General features: G+C 42.0%; 1 protein-coding gene across 1 annotated transcript in view; it reads right to left on the bottom strand.

Annotated features, from left to right (window-relative positions):
* Positions 1 to 3,086: 3,086 nt before the first annotated feature.
* The window catches only part of htra1a (HtrA serine peptidase 1a), a 70,872-nt gene continuing 52,160 nt past the window's right edge, over positions 3,087 to 21,798 (bottom strand). The window contains exons 4-9 of the mRNA XM_017719345.2: positions 13,667 to 13,861; positions 12,477 to 12,509; positions 12,274 to 12,388; positions 11,264 to 11,321; positions 10,878 to 10,973; positions 3,087 to 3,582 (exon numbers count right to left, since the gene is read on the bottom strand). Of these exons, the coding sequence (XP_017574834.1) occupies positions 3,414 to 3,582; positions 10,878 to 10,973; positions 11,264 to 11,321; positions 12,274 to 12,388; positions 12,477 to 12,509; positions 13,667 to 13,861 (666 nt within the window). The 3' untranslated portion in view covers positions 3,087 to 3,413. The remainder of the gene's footprint in view (positions 3,583 to 10,877; positions 10,974 to 11,263; positions 11,322 to 12,273; positions 12,389 to 12,476; positions 12,510 to 13,666; positions 13,862 to 21,798) is intronic.

The following is a 21,798-nucleotide window of genomic DNA, read 5'->3' on the forward strand; positions in this document are numbered from 1 at the left end:
TTCCACTCTCCTCCCGTCCGCCTGCCGGAGCGCGGACTCGGCCAATCAGGCGAGGGCTTTAACGCGAAGAGGCAGCAAGAGGACGCGCTATTGGCTAAAGCGCATACGGAACCCTGATGGACGACGATGTATGGATTTCAAATGTGTGACATACCTTAGCACGTATGGATTTTTCCGGCGTGTATGTGTCACATATGGGCGTATAACTTACGTGGCATGGCTATATGGCAGCTTGTTCGAAAAAAAAAAAAAAGTCATATATCAACATATACAAACATATCTAACACGTGTAACGTATATTTCAAAGGGGAATTTCCAACTATTTATTTATTTATTTATTTATTTATTTATGTATTTTGCATAATTCGTCGCTGCCGAGTAAACAAAGTCATTTAGAGCGGTTTGATGACGTCTTTACAGTGGTGGTGATAGGAACCAGGGGTCGCCATAAGTACAACACCGATATAGACATTTTGTTTACTATCCAGAGACACCAGAGAGCCTAGAGGAGTCTTCTGAGTTTGTGGACTGGTGCTCAGTCGCGGTGGAACAGGAAGGGGCCTGTTCACCAAACCGTTCCCACAAAGTTGAAGCACAAAACTCCTGAAAACAACCCCACACCATGATCCCCCCTCCACCAAACTTTACACTTGGCACAATGCAGTCAGACAAGTACTGTCTCCTGGCAACCGCCAAACCCAGACTCTTCTGTCAGATTCCCAGACGGAGAAGCGTGATTGGTCACTCCAGAGAACTCATCTCCACTGCTCTAGAGTCCAGTGGCGGCGCTTTACACCACTGCATTCCACGCTTTGCACTGCGCTTAGTGATGTAAGGCTTGGATGCAGCTGCTCGGCCATGGAAACCCATTCCATGAAGCTCTCTACGCTGTTCTTGAGCTGATCTGAAGGCCACATGAAGTTTGGAGGTCTGTAGTGATTGACTCTGCAGAAAGTTGGTGACCTCTGCGCACTATGCCCCTCAGCATCCGCTGACCGCTCTGTCATTTTACGTGGCCGACCACTTTGTGGCTGAGTTGCTGTCGTTCCCAATCTCTTCCACTTTGTTATAATCCCACTGACAGTGGACTGTGGAATATTTAGTAGTGAGGAAATTTCATGACTGGACTTGCTGCACAGGTGGCGTCCGATCACGGTACCACGCTGGAATTCACTGAGCTCCTGAGAGCGACCCATTCTTTCACTAATGCCTGTAGAAGCAGTCTGCAGGCCTAGGGGCTCAGCTTTATACACCTGTGGCCATGGAATTTAAAAAAAGAGATTTTGGACAATTTCACGCTCCCACCTTTGTGGGAACAGTTTGGGGACGGCCCCTTCCTGCTCCAACATGACTGCACACCAGTGCACAAAGCAGGTCCATAAAGACACGGATGAGCCAGTTTGGTGTGGAAGAACTCGACTGGCCTGCATAGAGTCCTGACCTCAACCCCATAGAGCACCTTTGGGATGAATTAGAGCGGAGACTGTGAGCCAGACCTTCTCGTCCAACATCAGTGTCTGACCTCACAAATGAGCTTCTGGAAGAACGGTCAGAAATTCCCATAAACACTCCTAACGCTTGTGGAAAGCCTTCCCAGAAGAGCTGAAGCTGTTATAGCTGCAAAGGGTGGGCCGACATCATATTAAACCCTATGGATTAAGAATGGGACATCACTCAAGTTCATATGCGTGTGAAGCCAGATGAGCGAATACTTTTGGAAATATAGTGTATTATTCACAAATGATTCAAAATGTTACGTTTTCATCTATTTACCATAATTTACCACTATTTTCCCATCATCATCAGTACTTATAAAAGCTCAGAAGATGTGTGTAGGTTCACTGGTCATTTTGGATAGTAAATAAAATGGTATATTTGCATTGAACACATTGTGACCCCGGTTTCCACCACCAAACTTCAGCCAATGGGCTGCACCTGTGACACTAAGCAGACTATCTTGGTAGGAGGGACCACCAAAGTCACCACACCACCATTGTGGTGGTTACAGTTAACAATCTACAACCAATCTGACTTGTCTGATTAGTTTCGTGTGGGACCACATTAGCAGGTTTGCTAAAAGGGAAAAGCAGTGTGAAGTTGGTCTGGTGTAGTTGTAAGGAAAAAGTGCAATCTCTTATTTCACCAGTAGGAGGCACTTTGGTCTTCTCAAAGAGTCTTCAGTCTTCTCAGGCACCCTCACTGAACCCATTGTCCATCTTATCAGCTCCACTTACTGTATAGCTGGTCTTTGTAGTTCTACAGTTACAGACTGTAGTCCATCTGTTTCTCTGATACTCTGTTACCCTGTTATTCAGTGGTCAGGACCCCCATGGACCCTCACAGAGCAGGTACTGTTTGGGTGGTGGGTCATTCTCAGCACTGCAGTGACACTGACATGGTGGTGGGTGTGTTAGTGTGTTTTGTGCTGGTGTGAGTGGATCAGACACAGCAGTGCTGCTGGAATGTTTAAACACTGTGTCCACTCACTGTCCACTCTTAGACCGTGTCGGTCCACCTTGTAGATGTAAAGTCAGAGACGACAGCTCATCTGCTGCTGCACAGTTTGTGTTGGTCATTCTCTAGTCCTTCATCAGTGGTCACAGGACTTGGTTGGTGGACTGTTCTCAGTCCAGCCGAGACACCGAGGTGTTTAAAAGCTCCAGCAGCACTGCTGCGTCTGATCCGCTCAGACCAGCGCAACACAAAGTGCACCTATCTAGTAAGTGAAGCTGATAAAATGGACAATGAGCGTAGAAACAAGGAGCTGGTCGGGGTGTTTGGGGGGCAAAGCGCTCTCAACAGCACAGCTGAGCCTGATACACTCGTGGCAGCGCTACACACGGCCAACTGGAGCTCATACAGTGGTCAGTGAGTGGAAGAACAGCGTCGCGAAAAGCTGTAAAGTAAATCATTAGTGCAATATTTCAGACCCATCATATACTTCGACATCTTTGAGAGCGAAAATATCAAATGTCTTTTATTCTTTTTCAAATACAAAAAGCAAAAAAGTCAATTTTATCTTACAAAAAAAAAGGTATAAAATCTAAGACAACTGTCTGAAATCGCTGTACATGTTTCGCCTGATGTTGCTGGGCTGGACACGGGTCAGAAACTTTTATTAAAGTTCTTTTTTTTTTAGTTAAAAGAAACAACAACTTTGAGAACTAACCATGCTTAATGGTTTATTTTAACTGGTAGCCAGTAGTTCTTTAAAATAAAAACAAAAAAAGACTTAATATGTGTGAACAAGGATCTACATCAATGTGCTCTGTACAGTTTGCAAGGCAGGACCTTCACCCCGCCGGTCATTAGAAGGCCATCGGTGACTGACCAAAGTCACTCCGGTGGGCGTGACCTCAGACATGCCCGGTAAGTTCATTGGTGTGGAGATCGAGCACCAGCTCCAGTCAAGGTCAAGGATCAATTTCCATGGGGACGACGGTGAGAATAACATCCTCGTTGCTACGGCGAACGACCATGCGTAACGCGGCGTCTCTTTTGATGGCAGCGCTGACGTCTGTTGCCGAGGAGATCTGTTGACTGTTGATGGAGATGATGACATCATGCTCCTTCAGGCCACCACTGGAAAAGAGAAAGAGAAACAGACAGAGAGAGAAAAAAGAGAAAGAAAGACAGAGAATAGTTTGTTGCTAAGGCATCACATATGTTGACATATATGAAACATATATTTTAGATATGAAGAAATATATGTACATATATTTTTCCTGGCTTGGAATTTCGGTGCAAAGACATAAACCAGTACAGAAACGTCACATGAATTTCACATGTGGATAAAACGTGGATTTTACACACTTCACATGTTAAAAGTGTGTCATGTTAAAAAAAAGATCTATGGCAGACCATTTTATTCTTTTCTTGAAATCAGGAATTCAATTTACACCTAAAAATTTCTTACTAGTCAAAATGAAATTTTTACTAGTTGTAATTCATGAATTTCCCCATTCATTTCAATGAGGGAAACATTTTTACTAGTAAGAATGACACTTTCACCAGTAAAACTACAAAATACAGATATTCTTACTTGTGAAAACGAGATTTTTACTGGTAATAACTATTACATATAAAAAAATTTAATTTAAAAAGTATTTTTACTTGCAGAAAATACAAATTTACTACTTCCAATTAAAATTTTACTAGTAAGAATGAAATTGTCACATAAGTAATGAAATTCCTGATTTAAAAAACAAAGGTTTGAAAGCTAAAACGGCTCGCCGTAATCTTCACATTCGAGATCATGTTCCCATGTGAAAAAGACGTGATCACATGCATTTTTCTTAGCTTGGAATTTCAGCGCTAAGACTTATTTTGCACATGAAGTTTGGATATGAAGAAGTTTATGTATGTATATTTTTCCTCGTTTGGAATTTCAGCACTAGGGCATTACATATATTAACATATATTACACATATGTTAAATATGAAGAAATATATGCACATATATTCTTAGTTTAAAAAAAAAGACATGCAAATACTGGCATATATTGCACATATATTTCAGATATGGATATTTTTACTATAGTTGTGAATTAAATTTCCAAGACAATACTTGTATTAACAAACACTGCAAATGTATTTTGGATATAAAGAAGTATATGTACATATGTTTTTCTTACTTTTAGTGATAATATACACACATTGACATATATTGCACATATGTCATGGTGCATATATATATATATATATATATATATATATATATATATATATATATATATATATATATATATACACACACATAGGAAAGAGAACAAGACCAAGCGAAGTGAACAAAGGGGTGAGACCAAATGAAAGGGTGAAAAAATAGAACCAGAAAGAAAGAGTGAGTGTGTTGGGCAGAGGAATAAAATTACTGTCACTATTTTTGATATAGGACACCCCAGTGCAATTACCGAGACTGAAACGTCTCCAATACAAATCAAACATAAGTGCATTTCCCAGAATTTTTTCCTGACCATTTCCAAAGCCAATACAAACCGTCACACGCAATGCATTTTTTGAGTTGCGCAATCTATAAAAATAGCACATTAAAAAATGCGGAACTCAAAGCCAAATCACAACTAACTGAACCTTTTAGCCCAGTTCAGGTATCCTCCTACTTAACCTCTGAAATCCAGGCTAATTTTCCCGTTCTTACTCTTAAAGTGTACTAACTGTTCAGTAGCCTTTATGGATTATTCAGCAACTGCTATGAAACTCTCAGCCGTGTTCAAAGCCTAGGCTGCATCCTCATAGCAGGCCGTCCCAAAGTGAAGGACGCCTAGAAGTGCAGCTTAAGTTCTGAGTCAATTTAAGGACACATCAATTGTCCACGCCTTCGGTTACCCACAGTTCACATGAACGGCGTGAAGGGAAAATAAAACAGCACCTAGGAAAATCGTGGAAAACAAAGCCGCTGGAGCAGAGCTATTGTTCACGCCCTTGACTTTGCCTTCGTTACCTTATAAAGTGTAAAATGACTGATTAATTAAAGAATTCGTCCACATGTCGTGTTTTCTTTAGACGTATTTGTACGCATGTAGTTTATTGTACCACATAAGAACATCTCCTCCATTTCCGTGAAGAAATGAAAAAGCAACAGGCTCCGTTTTCTCCCACCAGCTCCCTCACGGGTTTGGCGCCGCTCTGGTGGCGTCACCGCGCAGCCTCGTTAGTGCTGCTCCATTTGTGTGACCAAAGGAGGAGTCTTCACAGGACAGTCCTACCGAGGACCTGCACTACCTCAGCTGCACTGCAGCTAGTATGTAGGTTATGTAGTTATGCATGTGAGAACCTGAAGTACGCAACTGCCCATATGTCCCACATTTAAGGGACTGAAGTGACAGAAATCACATAAAATAAATTTACAAAAACCTCCCTTTACCCAAAATATAGGCAACCAGTTAAGACATATTTGGTGTCTGAATGTTTCCAGTGGAGCTATGTGGCATATATAGTTAATACGTAACAAGCTTACAGCAAACTATACTAGCTGTGTTGACTTCTGATGGCAGGCGTTTGTTTCTTGAAGAAAAACAGGAGTGGAGACTCGAGGAAAAAGAAGTTCAGTGAACGCCCGTCTTCCCAACCGTAAGTCTTACTCAGCTTACACAACCATGAACTTACAGTCACCCAGGTAACCCTCTAGCGCCTCTAGCTGTCTCCGTGTAAATTACCCCGAAACCCCCTACTGATGGCCGGCTGCCTCTACCTTTGTAATTAAAATAGAGGTGTTGAGGCCCAGCTAGGAATTTACAGTCTCCCCCATCTAGAAGCCAGGATGTCTCCGAGATATCCCTTCAACAAACGGCATCGCTAGACTGGGGAGCTATAGACACCCAGATGTGAAATAGGCCAACCATTGGAGGTCGTTACATGACAAAGGACCTGCTCTCCACAGCCCCCCCCCACAAAATACCAACGAGATTATCACAAAAGGCGAATGAAACAGAACTTACAACGTTAATAAAAGCAAATAAAGTAAAATTACATATATATTTAATTATTTTTACCCGATTTTCTCCCCAATTTAGTCGTTTCCAATCCACCCACTACTTAAGACTCCCCCAATCACACGACAGACACTTCCAACGCTAGAGGGTGAAGGCAGCACAGGCTTCCTCCGACTCTTCTGACTGGTCCCACAGCGTCACTGGACAGCCGAACGCACTCGGAGGAAAGCGCCGACCCACAGATCTGTTACGTCAGCTAACAGACGCCTGCGCTGACTAGTATCATGTTGAGTGATGGGAGGAGAGCGAGGCCATCCTACCCACCCAGAGAGAGCAAGGCAATTGTGCTCTCTTGGACTCCTGGCTACGGAGCATCACCAGGGATCGACCTCGCGATCTCCTGATGACACGGCCAACGCTTAGACAGTTGCGCCACTCGGGAGCCGTAAAATAATATTTAACAATTGTTTATGTGGTTTCTGACACATTCTAGTATCTATACAAATAGACAACAATGTGTTGTGTAGCTAAAACCTTGGTAACAGCCATTTGAACCTGGAACATTGTCTGCATTTCTGTTTGTTTTTATAGATTATAGATAACAGTGTGTCATACAGTGTCCACAACTTTTTTTATCCGACAACAGCGATATACATCTCAAAAAAACACGTAGATTCATTTTGGATGGTAAATAAAATGACCGTATTTGCACTGGAGACCATCCTGACTCCTGGTTATCACCACTGTAAAGAAAGGCGAGTGGGTAGTTTTCTCTACAGTGAACCGTTTCACGTCAAATCAATAGAATTCCCTTTCAACAACTTTCCATGGTTTACATAAGGTGGTTATAAGAAGTAAACGTGTCTTGGCTGTTCGGCTGCATTTAGATTAAGGGGAAAATTGTTAGGGGGCAAAAATGAGATCTTTCGCTGAACTATCGCTTTAACACTGCAGCAAAAGAACTCTTAACAGGGACAACACTGTCAAACATGAGGCATTTATACATGGAAAGATGGTCAGTTATTTCAGTTAGTTCACAAGAAGAAGCCCAGAGCCCATCAGTCTCCACAGAGTGAGTCACCGGCGTGGCAGGAAGGCCTGCGGTTGGCCGGGATGAGCGTGAATGTGTATTTGAAGCGACTTTTTGGCACATTTTTCTCACTAAACACACAAAGCTCCTGCCACGGGAACATGCAACATCAGACCTTCGGTCATGGGTGTACACTTCTGGGAAAGGGGGAATCAAAGAGACTGCAAATATATGAAAAGGTATCTCAATGGAACTAATATGAATATTATTGCAAAATGGAATGAAGTGCAAATCATTCAAATCCTATAATTAACTGAAAATAGTACAAAGACAACATATCAAATGTTAGAACTGAGACATGTTTTAATTTGATGGCAACAACATGTTCCAAAAAAGTTGTGTATTGCCTTAAATAGCACCCCAGCAACCACCAGAAACACCACAGCAGCCAACTGGGATTCCACAGCAACCACCTAGCAACACCCTTGCAACCACTTGAGATACCATTGCAACCTCGTATTAACCCTAGTAACCATCTGGGATACCATAGCAATGCCCTTGCACATTCCTTCTACCACCTAGAAACCACATGGGATACCATAGCAACAACCTAGCAACCACCTAGAATACCATAGCAACCACCTAGCAACACCCTAGCAACCACCAGAAACACCCTAGCAACCACCTAGCAATACCTTAGCAACCACTTAAGCAACCAAAGCAATTTTAGCAACACCCTAGTAACCACATGGAAAATAAAATAAAATAATAAAAATAATGATAATCATCATCACAATAATAATAGCAACACTTTTACTTCCAGTAATTTGCAGACACTCCAAAAACTCTCAAATAGACAAGGGAGCAAAGAACACATGCCAGCTGAAGCTTAATTTTAAACTAAACATAATAAAGAAGCACAGCTGTTACTGTAGTTTATTATTATTGTAATTTGGCCCTGAAACTGTAACTGTGAGAGCAGCTCAACTGCCGCATTTACAGAACTATCCCATCTATGTTAGTGAGTTATTGCTTCTAGCCTTAATAACTTCAGGCTGGTTTAAGATACACACGTTCCACATATCAGGTCATTCAGCAGACCAGTAATTCGGCTCGGACAATCCTGATATTATTGCTCTGCTGTTTGGCCTTCATACTCCAACAAAGGGTTAAAACAGAGACATGATTCACCATCAGGTCATCATCAGACTCTGACCCACCATCCAGAGAGATTTCCTCCACCTGTGACCGTCCATCAGCCGGAGCTCAGCTCCAAAATCACCCAAACCCACTCGCTACTGTTACACTACAGCTCTGCTTTCAGCCTCATGTCATAAACAAAGGGCTTTCAGTTTACATTGATTTTGAGTATTAAAAATATCTGATATTAAATATGCAGCTCAATTCTCTAAAAATAAAGCCTGTCTTGCTGTGTATCAGAGTTTTAGCACTGAGTCTGAATCCAAGAGGACAGAAAATCAATAAAAAACCATGTCCGTCTTATGATAATTGTTATTTTTACTCATCATAATCAATAAAATCAATAATCTCCATCAAAATTATTGCACTTTCAGCTCACAGACACTCCAGACTAGCAATTTCTGAAAAGATAACGACAGCCGCACTTCTTTTCAGTTAAAACAGTACAACATTTAGCAGCCGCTGGGTCCATTTTTGATCAGAAATGTCCCAAATTCATAAAGATATAAAATTCCTGTTGCATTTACATTTCAAACAATGGCGTATCTGAGCAGCCCAGGGTCTCCTGAGAATAACAACATATGTGTGACTGTCACATGTAAATACTTTATAATTGTAATTGACCCAAAACAATTCCCCAAAGTTGTAGGTTTCTAAGGGTTAAAGCACTTCTTCATGTAAGTACGGTCAACAAGCTCATGCTATGACCACAGCCCACGGTCACTTCCCCTTTTTTTATCACGCCTTTTTCGTCACGACACTCTTCACAAGAATGTGGACGAAATTTGCCTGAAAAATGAAAGGAGACTGAGGATAAAGTGAAATGCTGTATCAGCACCTGGTCAATGTGCTGCCCTCACCACACCACACACACACACACATGCACACACACACTACTGTTAAACTGTGGTCACAGAAAATACTGAGTGGAGGATTTTTTGAGGGTAAGTAAACATGTGGGTCTGTGAGGATGAGGTTATGTGGGTGGGTGAGGAATGAAGGGGTGGGGGTCTCATATAAATTTGAAACATGTGCAGTTGTAAAGAGCCAAAGACAATATCTGTCCAAGTGTGACGGCAGAGGAACACAGTAAGAGCTACTAAAATGACCTGAACGCCTTCAAGAAGGTTTCAGTACGGTCATTTTTGACCTGCTGGGCAACTAGAAATGAAAGGTGTGTGAATGACCTGCTATGCTATGGTGTTACTGTGAGTTTGCTATGATATTCCAGCTTGTTGTTAGGGTGCTGCTTGGCACTTGCTAAGGTGTTGCTAGACAATTGCTATGGAAGTTTTGCCAGACCGTTGCTATGGCATTTCATGTGGGCGCAAAGGTGTTGCTAAGCCATTGCTATGGTATCCCAGGTAGTTGCTAAGGTATGCCATGACTTTGCTCGTCCAGTTGAGTCCCAGGTGGTTACTGAGGTCTTGCTAGGACATTGCTATGGTATTTTATGTGGTTGTTAAAGTTTTGCCAGACCATTGCTATGGTATCCAGGTGGTTGCTAAGGTGTTGCCAGGACATTGCTATGGTATCTCAGGTGGTTGCCAAAGTTTTGCGATCCTATTAATTTGGTATCCCAGGTGGTTGCTAAGGTTTTGCCAGACCATTGCTATGTCATCTCATGTGGTTGCTATGGTGTTGCTAAGCCATTGCTATGGCATCTCAGGTGGTTGCTAAGGTTTTGCCAGACCATTGCTTGGCGTCCCATGTGATTGCCATGGTATTCCAGTTGGTTTCTAAGGTGTTGCAAAACTCTTGCTATGGTGCTGCTAGAATATTGCTATGGTTTCCCAGGTAGTTGTTAAGGTGTTGCTAGTCCATTGCCATGTTAACCCAGTTGGTTTCTATAGTGTTGCTAGCCTGTTGCTATGGTTTTTCAGGTGGTTGCTAAGGTGTTGCTATGCCATGACTTTGGTATTCCAGGTGCTAAACCGTCCCAGGTGGTTACTAAGGTCTTGCTAGGCCCTAGCTATGCTTTCCCAGGTGGTTGCTGAGGTGTTGCTAGGCTGTTGCTATGCTATCCCAGGTGGTTCTAGTCTCTTGGGGTATAGGGTCTACGATCCTGCAAAGTGTCGTGGTTGTAGGTCAAAAGCTGTAGGTGTAGCATTGCAAGTTTTTTTTTTAACCACAGAATAATAACAAGTAGAAAAGAAAGAACAGTAAATTGGCTTTTTTCAAGCCATCTTAATAACTTACGCTTCAGCTGGGGTTTTGGAGATGACCTCAATGACATAGGCTCCGGATGTGACATCAGGGAAGTCCCTGTGTTTGGCTTTCAACTCCTTAGCCAGTCTGTGGAAAGATTAACATATTCTTAGAGAAGGGCCACTAGTAGTTACAAACTACTGATGTCTGCAAACGTTTGAGTGCCCCTGTCTAATTGCACATTTGGTTGATTTTCTAAGTGAAAGTGCATTAAAACATTACAGGGAAGATGCACATTGGACACAATGTGCAGCACTGTGTTGTCCCTATAGAGGTACTTGTGTATTTGTTTTTACTTAAATGTGTCAGGGGGACCCAAACATTTGCACACAACTACATTTAGATTCACATATGAGCTCAACAGCTTGAATACTAACGTAGGGGTCAGGGTCATCATTCGAACACCAATGTACTTCTTCTTTGCTGTTCCTCTACCTGTCAAGAAGCCAGATGAACAACAATCAGTTCAATTTGCTCAGATGGAAGTAGGTCACATTGCTCTCATAAGACTGTTAAAGGAATACTGCAGCTCTCTACAACCAAATCTCAAACTATTCTACAACCGATTACCACAGACGGAGATTCTGACGTACATCACTGCTTAGAAAGGAGCAGAAACTCACATGTGATAGAAACCGAAAGGCAGTTGCTGAATTCTGTGAATAAAGATTTGAAATATGTGGCTATACACCAACCAGGCATAACATGATGACCACCTCCTCGTTTCTACGCTCACTGTCCACTTTATCAGCTCCACTTACTGTATAGCTGCACTCTGTAGTTCTACAGTTACAGACTGTAGTCCATCTGTTTCTCTGATACTCTGTTACCCTGTTCTTCAGTGGTCAGGACCCCCATGGACCCTCACAGAGCAGGTGCTATTTGGGAGGTGGGTCATTCTCAGCACTGCAGTAACACTGACGTGGTGGTGGTGTGTTAGAGTGTGTTGTGCTGGTGTGAGTGGATCAGACACAGCAGTGATGCTGGAGTTTTTAAACACTGTGTCCACTCACTGTCCACTCTGTTAGACCTTGTCGGTCCACCTTGTAGATGTAAAGTCAGAGACGACAGCTCATCTGCTGCTGCACAGTTTGTGTTGGTCATCCTCTAGTCCTTCATCAGGGGTCACAGGACGCTGTTGGCTGGTTGTTTTTGGTTGGTGGACTATTCTCAGTCCAGCAGTGACACTGAAGTGTTTAAAAACTCCAGCAGCTCTTCTGTGTCTGATCCACTCACACCAGCACAACACACACTAACCGCGTAACTGACTGCACGCTACTGTTATGGCAGAGGTTGGAAAACAACGAGAGTATTCCTTTAATGTGCGTTATGTGGGACAGGGATGCAGCTGCATGCTGGCAGGTGAAACAGTGTGAAGCGGATGCACCTCTGGCCTGCCTGTCGTAGGACTCGGAGAGGAATTGCCTGATCTTGTCTGAGGGAATGGCGAAGGAGATCCCTGCTGTAACCTTCAGAGTGTTTATACCAATCACCTCACCATCCTGCAGGCAAGAGAACCTCACATGAACGGAGGCATCGGTGCATGAAAACCAAACAATGGCAGAAAACAAATCAAAGGGAATTCTTTACCAGGTTAACCAGCGGCCCTCCTGAGTTTCCGTACTGTCAGAAGGGAAAATAAGAAGGTTCAGGAAAGAGTATATACTGTAAACATTTGGTACACGATCAAAACTCTGTGTTACTGAAAGAGTTCGGCAAGAAAAAAGGAACGAAAATACAAATCACCACCTGTAATGCTGCAGCCTGTCTCACCGCAGGCCTCCTGGAATACCGACACAGCGCATAGCTTTTGACAAGTAAACCAACTAATTGTCTCTGTCGGGCAAAAACCTTGTATCACCAATTTTGTCTTGTATACTTTGAAAACGTTCGAGTTTTTTGAATTTTTGAGGTGATCTGTTTAATGGTAATATATTTGTACATAGCAGAGACATTTTTTCTCCTTACATACAGCACTGTGTGAAAGTTTTAGGCACCTCAGCAGTGAGTTTCTCACAATATACATCAGAATAAAGTCGTATTCATAATTCAAATAAACAGAAAAACAATAAACAGTAACGAGAATTTCTCGGGTCCATATTTTTCCTGGACACCTTCACAGCCGCCACAGAGACTCGTTAATATCATCAAACCAAACCAAACCAAAATACACGCTGGAGAATAAGAGGTTAAAGGGTTAATAGATATATAATGAACAAGAGAAGACCGTTAATTCATTATTTGTAATTATTTACATGACAATTAATAAGCGGCTTAAATTTCATACTCATGGCAGCGAAACTCAACTTACCGTTTTGTACCGAGGTACTAAGTTTTGTTCTGACAGAGATGTTTATGTTTTATAAGAGACTCAGATGCAACACGTAGCTAAGCTGCAGGGAAAATATAAAATATAAAATAATAAACAATACAACTAATGTTTTTAGAAACCCGAATTCAAATTGTGGAAATGTGATTTTTCACTAAACTGTTGTCTCAGATTAACGTGAGAGTTACATATTATATGTATTATATATGTGTATATTCAGAGTCGGTGTAATATATATATATTATTACAATTATATATTATTATTATATATTAATATAATATATATATATTATATTTTTTGTATTTAAATTTTAAGCACCTAAGTTTTTCCCTCACTTTCCACCTGTGTAAATGTGATGTGACAGTAAACGTGATTTGATTTGATACTTATAGGCAGGTGTGTGTGCATGAATGTGTGTGTGTGCCTGTGCATGTATGACGATACACTTACGTTAATGATGGCATCGGTCTGAATGTAGTCCATGTCCGAGTTCCGCAGGCCCAGCTCCTTGCCACCTCTCTGGGTGGTGCTCACGATCCCTGTGGTGACTGTGTTCTGGAGGGAAAACGGGCTGCCAATGGCAACCACAAACTCGCCCGGTCTGAGGTCAGCTGAGCGGCCCAACATCAGCACAGGAAGTTTGCTCTGTGGGTCAGGAAATGGCAGAAAGAGAAATCATATTACTGAGGAATTACTGCTTTCATTCCATTCCCTGATAGTGGGAACAGCGAGTACTTCAACCCAGCAAAGTCTGAGAAGACCACGTGTCACAGTCACTTTACCACAGTTAAGGGCTGTTGTTAGGCATAATGAGAAGCACCAAGCTATGTAGATAATGAACTGTACGCTGTGGTTGCCAAGCAAAATTATTTCACATATAGCACAATGTTGTTTTAATAACCATGTATAAACATGGAATTCAACTGAAGTGAGCAAAGAACATACTTAACCAAAAAATTAGTAAAAAGTAACATTTAAAAAAAAAAACTTGCCGGTTTCCTTTTCTCAAAAACATCTGGACAGCTAGATGCCCTTTCAGATTCTGGCTTTGAGTCTTCTCACAGTGGCTGGATGGACAGAAACACCTGTGGATTTTTCCGATCTGAAGCAGCTTGATTTGCTCTTTAAGTACTGTTTCTCTGATGGGAGCGGTTTTGGTGGTCTACCAGGTCTAATTACTAAATTAGATATAAGTGACCCTTATTAGTCCCACAACAGGGCAATTTCATCTCTGCATTTAACTCATCCATGCAGTGAAACACCACATACACACTAGTGAACACACACACACACACACACACACACACACACACACACACTGCCCAGAGCCGTGGCCAGCCTTATTTTCGGCGCCCGGGGAGCAGTTTGGGGAGCATATTGTTGGCTTAGGGGATCGAACCAGCAAACCTCTGGTCACAGAGCTGGTTCCCTAACCTCCAGGCCATGACTGCCCTGTTTAGCACGGGTCTTAGGCGTCTCTTCAGCTTTTAATATTTCTTTGAAAACAGGTTTTTTCACTTACAGCACTGTGAGAAAGTTTTAGGCATCTAAGCTCATTTCCTCAGCAGGGAGTTTATCACTATATACATTAGAATAAAGTCGTATTCATAATTCAAATAAACAGAAAAACAATAAAGTAACAAGAATTTCTCGGGTCCATATTTTTCCTGGACACCTTCACAGCCGCCACAGAGACTCGTTAATATCATCAATTACATCATGAGCTCAATTTACTGAGCACTGATTGGTCAAACCAGGAGCTGCTTTATAACTACATATAATACTGGGCTTCCTCGAGGAGGAGAGGCTTGGAGATGGGTCAACAAACACACTGACATCCAGAAAATCACTATTATTAATATTCTAGAAATTTAGTTTATTCAAATATTAACACTTTTCTCAGCAAATAAACACAAACTACATAAATAAATCGATTTTTTAAATGTGTCTTAGGTGCCTAAGACTTTTGCGTAGTACAGTATGTTCCCGTGACTTTCCTGTTCCTCAGACAAGTGAACCATCCTACATCTAATCCTCAATAATGTGCCGTGAAAAATAAATAAATTGTACTAAATGGCCGTTTTACCTGGAAATCCAATAAATGAAGGGAGGTTCCCAAAACGTTTCACAGTACAGAACGTGTTTAAGTGTTTTACAACAGCGCTAAATGTGGCTTATAATAGATTTTTTTATATTATTGAGGGATTATAAGTCTGCTAGGTCAGTAATACGGTGAGAAAGTGGCACCAAACGTTCTAAAACTACCCTCCTGGCCAGACAGACCGAGTCCAGCATCATGTGTGATCATATGTCCACTAAAAAGGAGCTAGCATTTCAATTTCAGGCCATATCTGAAACCTTATCGCCAGGCAACCTTTCTGACATGGTGGAAAACCGAATGCTGGAAAGAACACATGCACAACATGCTTTTTCCATTCTCAGAATCATTTCCGGAATCTTCCCCCTCCCGGCACCGAGGGCTCATGCGAACTACCAGATTAGCCTCACGACAACAGAAACCTGCGCTTAGCCACGGCGCTGGTGTCCACTTTGTTTACCGGCAGTAAAAATAGAGTTAGTGAACAGACGGCGGGGGAACTGAGACTGATATGGATACCAGAGGCTCTTGCATTCTTGCCTCTGTATCTCTGTATGAATTATGGGCCTGTCTAAATGGCCTATTCGCATGACAGACGCATTCAAGCTAGTAACTACTGAAACAGACCATTTGCTTTGCGGAGCTGCCTCCACCTTAGGAGCACAGGCAGAAAACAAGAGCTAATCTGAAGACTTTTGTCAGCTCTCTTCTCTGAGCTAACAGAATGAGCTTTCCCATAAAAACTAAATGCAAAATTTACCCCATAACTTGCAAACAGCAAAGTAAGTACACAAAGTAAATGTAATTAGTTTTTATACTTTAGTATTTTTGGTGTATCTGTACTGAAGTTCCTCCATTCTGGACTTTCTCCTTTCACTCCACTACATTTCAGAGTCTAATATCCGACTTTTTCCTCCTACATTTTGAGAAATCTGTCGTTCCTTTTGGTTTCTGTGTGTATAAAAACGTCACATGTCAAAACGAAAGAAGCGCAAAGCCAGAGCACCAATCAGGGCCCAGCGGTCACTTTGTTTAGAGCTGGTTTTGACCTGTTGGTCATGCCGACCCAGTGCAGCACGCGGTTCAACGTCAGCGCAGCAGCGTAAAACTTTGGGAGAGTCTGTTCAACATAAATGATGAACTAACCTAACTTTGTGTAAATAGAGCACAATATAGAAATATGTCCACATATGCAGTCGAGACTGACGCGGCTTTTTTCTGAATTTCTACAAACACCATTTCATTTTATAGTAAATGAGTTTGGGCTGGTTTATGTTTATGAACAGACGCCTACAGATCAACATAGTAAAGGAGCTCATCTGTGATCCTGAGTTTAAAGCCAGTTTTTATTCAACTTAAACTTGGAACTAAGTTGTAAATAAATCTGAAACTGAAACTTTGCTTGTGTGTAAAAAGTGATTTCAGAGCCACTCGGTTCTCCCTGATGGAAACTGTTTACCTTCAGTGTTTTGTGCTTCTGATCATTTTAATAGACGTCAGCGTCACTAATTAATGACGTTCTATTAAAAGACTGGTTTACCAAGAGAGACGCTGGAGGACTTTCACCTGAAATGAGTTCATGAAGCCAGTCTGGTTATAAAAATGATAACAGGACCAGATCAGAGCCAGAATTACTCTTTTAGTACTTTTACTTTATACTTAAGTACATTTGAAGGGAAATACTTTAGTACTTTTACTCCAGTGGAGGTCTAAAGGGAGGAACTTCTACTTTTACTGGAGGAATATTTTACCTTGGGGGTCTCGACTTTAACTCAAGTACATGGTTTGTGTACTTCGTCCACTGCTGCATATTTGCTTTCTGAAGTTTGCTTCTTTATTTTGCAGTACAGCTAGACGACTAGGCCGGTAGAAGCCTCATTGAGTTTTAATCTCAAAATGGACTTGATTATGTGGTTTATGAAACTATATAACACCCAGAGACAGCATATATCGGTCAGCTGGCTTGATAAGGTCAGCACCCCACTAACTGTACGCCACTGCTGGTCCACCCTCGGACCACCCAGATTACTGTCCTGCATACAAGCTCTAACTAGTATCTCCCCAAACAAATTTTAAATGAACACAGACTTTTATTTTAGAAAATAGACCTAAATTTATATTACAAACAACTGACAGTTTAAAAGAAAATAAAGATTAGACCTGATATAAAATGAGTTTTATAGAAAATGTTGTTGGTGACGCTGAGCTGGATTAAAATTACTCACTAAACTACTCACTTATAAAGCATAACTAAAGAAAGAAGGAAGAAAAATCAGAAAATTGGACTGTGAGTGGAAAATGAGTGATGATAAGTGGAATTTTGTCTATTACTCTGCTTAACCACCGGTGGTCCGCCCAGAAAACGCTGAGCAAAACGCCAGTGGACTACCAGCTTTGCCATCAGTGGGCCGACAGTGGAGTGGTCCACTATCCTCTTGCTATGAGGACACATAGTTAGACACATTAGCAGAGCAATCTTGAAGCCTGACTTTGGCTCATACTGTTACCCACGCAAGTCTATTTGAGATTGTCAGCAATGTGACAAGGTTTAAAGCCAATGAGTGGTGATTTAGGCTTGCAATTTAATTTGCACAGGAGAAAATTGGTGGAAATAGACTTCAATCACTTGGCTACATTACCATCAAAGCTCCAGCCAAAAACTAAACTTTGGACTCCAAACATCTCTTAACCTCGCTCACGTGCTTTAGCTGTCCAGTACAGGGGAAGTGAACTGACAGTCCTGAACAGTAAACTGATCTGGAGGGTCGCGTGGTGAACCCTGAGCGAACCGGACCTGGGCTAACCTGAGTAGGGTTATAAATAGAGAGGGATAAAGGTGATGATGACTGGTGAGGGTGAGAAGAAGCCCCCAGACGCCAGACTTCCATCTTCTCTTCTTCCACTCAGTTGGGACGTGAAACAGGAATAGCATTAGCACTGCCAGTGGCCACCGCTCCGGCGATAATGGCATGAACATATGGGCGAGTAGGCAGAGAGAGACACACAGGGAAAGAGAAAGAGGAATGGTGATGACTCTGATGATGATCAAAAGAGTCGTTTGCAAATGTAGGTCTGTTAGAAATTTTCAGCGATCGATTTTCAAGTTTTCAGTGATTTCACAACCAACTCGGCTAAACTGAGCATCGTTATTGACCCACACATAGTTGCTATGTACACAAATGTCTCAAGTTGTTTTGCCTCTTTCCTGTAAACAATGCGTTTCGCTGCTGTCGAAACAAAACCTTGTATCTCCAAAATGGTAACTTTACAGGAGAAGGAAAAAACTTACTTTACTTATAATGTAAGTCAATGGATTTTTTACAAGTAATTCTTTTGGTGCATTCATTGTGAAATTTACACAGAATATTAAGAGCAACTGGCATTTTCAAATTAAGTCAAAAGCGTTTGTTCTGATGTACTACTTAGTTCTGCCCTTTAGACTCCAGGCTTTTCTATAATGAAAGGTTCCTCATTTGAAACCATGTCAAACTTGATTTCAGACTCGAAGTTCCACTCAGAAGACTTGAGATTCGACTCGGAGTCACACCTCAGATACTCAAGAGTGGACTTGGACTCACTCTGGTGACTCGAGACTCAACACAGATGCACCCCAGAGACTCGATTCAGATTCACATCCCAGAGAATCAAGACTCAACTTCCTCAGAAAAGATACTGTGACTGTGACAAATCAGTGACTGAAGATTTGACTCGGACTCTCAACCCAGAAACTCGACTTGGACTCTCAAACCAGAAACTCGACTTGGACTCTCAACCCAGAAACTCGACCTGGACTCTCAAACCAGAAACTCGACTTGGACTCTCAACCCAGAAACTCGACTTGGACTCTCAACCCAGAAACTCGACTTGGACTCTCAACCCAGAAACTCGACCTGGACTCTCAAACCAGAAACTCGACCTGGACTCTCAAACCAGAAACTCAACTTGGATTCGCACCTCAGTAACTTGACACTTGACATGGACTTGCAAATTAGTGACTCAAGACTCGATTCAGAATTGCACCTCAGTGACTCAAGACTCTACTCAGACTCGCACCCCAGAAACTCGACTTGGACTGTAAAATGTAGGTCTATTAGAAATTTTGAACAATCAATATTCAACTATGAATTTTTGTTTTTTCTCAGCCAACTTGGTTAATCTGGGAGACTCGACTCAGACTGGCATCTCAGAGACACAACACTGGACTCAGATTCATACCTCAGAGTCTTGACTCAGATTCACACTGTGACTTAAATCAGACTCACATCCTGGAGACTAGGACTTGCCTCTCAGATACTCGAGACTTGTTTTTCAGACTAACAAACCAGAAACTCAACTAAAACATGCACCTCAGACTTGAGACTCAACTCAGACTAATGCCCCCTGAGACTCGACTAAAACTTGCAGCTCAGAGACTCAGACTTGACTTAGGCTCACAGCCCAGAGACTCAACTCAAACTCACCCCCTCAGTCAAACCAGGGATGCAACATCTGTAGTGCCAAAACTACAGCATCCCCAACAGCAGCGAAGGACTGCCTGATCAACTGCATCATCACAGTAGTGGTGGCAGCAGCTGCACAGGTTTCTTTGTACATCTGCTTTCTCACACACAAGCATTCGCAGGACGTTTTAGTGTGACAACAACTGCAGCAAAAGACCGAACCAATGAATGTGCATGGTCCCCTTCCTCCAGTTACGCAATCCCATCATTTTTATTTGATGCAATGAGGTGATTTTCAAAAATGCCATCAGTTTCTTCCATTTAAAACCCAGCTTCAACTTAAACAGCCTTGCCAACAGCAAACTGATGTAGAGAAGTCTGAGTGCGTTAGGATAGACACTCACGTCAGCTCTGCTCAACAGAGAGTAAAATTAGGAACATTAGTGCATTAGTATATTTGTGTGGCACAGCCAAAGCATGAGAGCACAGTGCAAACACAAAGGTCAGTCCAGTTTCACACCACCCGATCACCAATGTCGAGCCATTTTGTGCCAATGTGGCATGTTAGTCAGCCACGTTGTATCAGTGTGAAGTTTGCACTTAACATCCACCTGGAAAATCACTCAGAAAGCCCCTCTGTTCTCCCTACTGACACTAGTCATTTCCAATCTTCAAACCCGTTCCCATAAAATATGAGCCAACCTTAGTCAATTACAGGAAGGAGTAGTAATTAAGATCATACGGCTGCTGTCAGACAGAAAATCCACGTCTCTGACTGGAATTTATCAAAGGGTTTGCAAACTTGCATCATTCTTTCACGTTCTTTTATGTAACCACACTGTGAAAGTACTTGTTTCTCCAGTACCTGCTCATCACATTCAGATTAACCCCTTAAACAGCCAAGGCCCGTCGGCAGGCCTACAGTTTTAATACTTCTATATCCTCCGAATTGCTCACCAGTTTGCATTCCCTGTAGTTACTGAATAATAAACCTTAGTATATAATAAGCCTGGGATTTTGAGGGGTTAAGGCCAGTTGACTAAGACTGAGGGACTATTCGCTAAAACGTCTGGTAAATCAGTACAGAACACAATTAAATCAATACATTTCATACATATGTTGTTTAAACCACACAATCTTCCCAACCGAAATGCAAAACAATACAATATATCGCTGCTGTTGGAACAAAGCCTTGTATCTCCAAAATGGTGACTTTACAGGAGAAGGAAAAAACATACTTTACTTTTAATGTAAGTCAATGGAACCAGACTTTTTCTCTAGTCATTTTGGGCCGTTTGTTTTGGTCCATTCTTCATGAAATTTACAGAGAATGCATTCAACAAATGGTATTTTCAAATTATGACAAAAACTAAAAAAGGACAAAAATTTGAGACGCCTGTGAAACGGATGCCTTTCTAAACTCATAGGACTTAGTTGATTTGTATGGACTGCCGAAGCTGCTGAGAGTTTAGAGAGTGCCGACAAATGACAAATTACATACAGCGATCATCAGAGTCCAACCGTGACACACAAATACACTATACTGCCAAAAATATTCAGTCACCCATCCAAATCAGTGAATCCAGGTGTTCCAGTCACTTCCATGGCCACAGGTGTATAAAGCCGAGCCCCTAGGCCTGCAGACTGCTTCTACAGACATTAGTGAAAGAATGGGTCGCTCTCAGGAGCTCAGTGAATTCCAGCGTGGTACCGTGATCGGACGCCACCTGTGCAGTAAGTCCAGCCGTGAGTTTGGTGTGGAAGAACTTGACTGGCCTGCACAGAGTCCTGACCTCAACCCCATAGAACACCTTTGGGATGAATTAGAGCGGAGACTGTGAGCCAGGCCTTCTCGTCCAACATCAGTGTCTGACCTCACAAATGTGCTTCTGGAAGAACGGTCAGAAATTCCCATAAACACTCCTAACCCTTGTGCTGTTATAGCTGCAAAGGGTGGGCCGACATCATATTAAACCCTATGGATTAAGAACAGGGTGTTGCTCAAGTTCATATGTGTGTGAAGCTAATATAGTGTATAAAGCCTT

Source organism: Pygocentrus nattereri, chromosome 10 (assembly GCF_015220715.1).
Source record: "Pygocentrus nattereri isolate fPygNat1 chromosome 10, fPygNat1.pri, whole genome shotgun sequence".
NCBI lineage: Eukaryota > Metazoa > Chordata > Actinopteri > Characiformes > Serrasalmidae > Pygocentrus > Pygocentrus nattereri.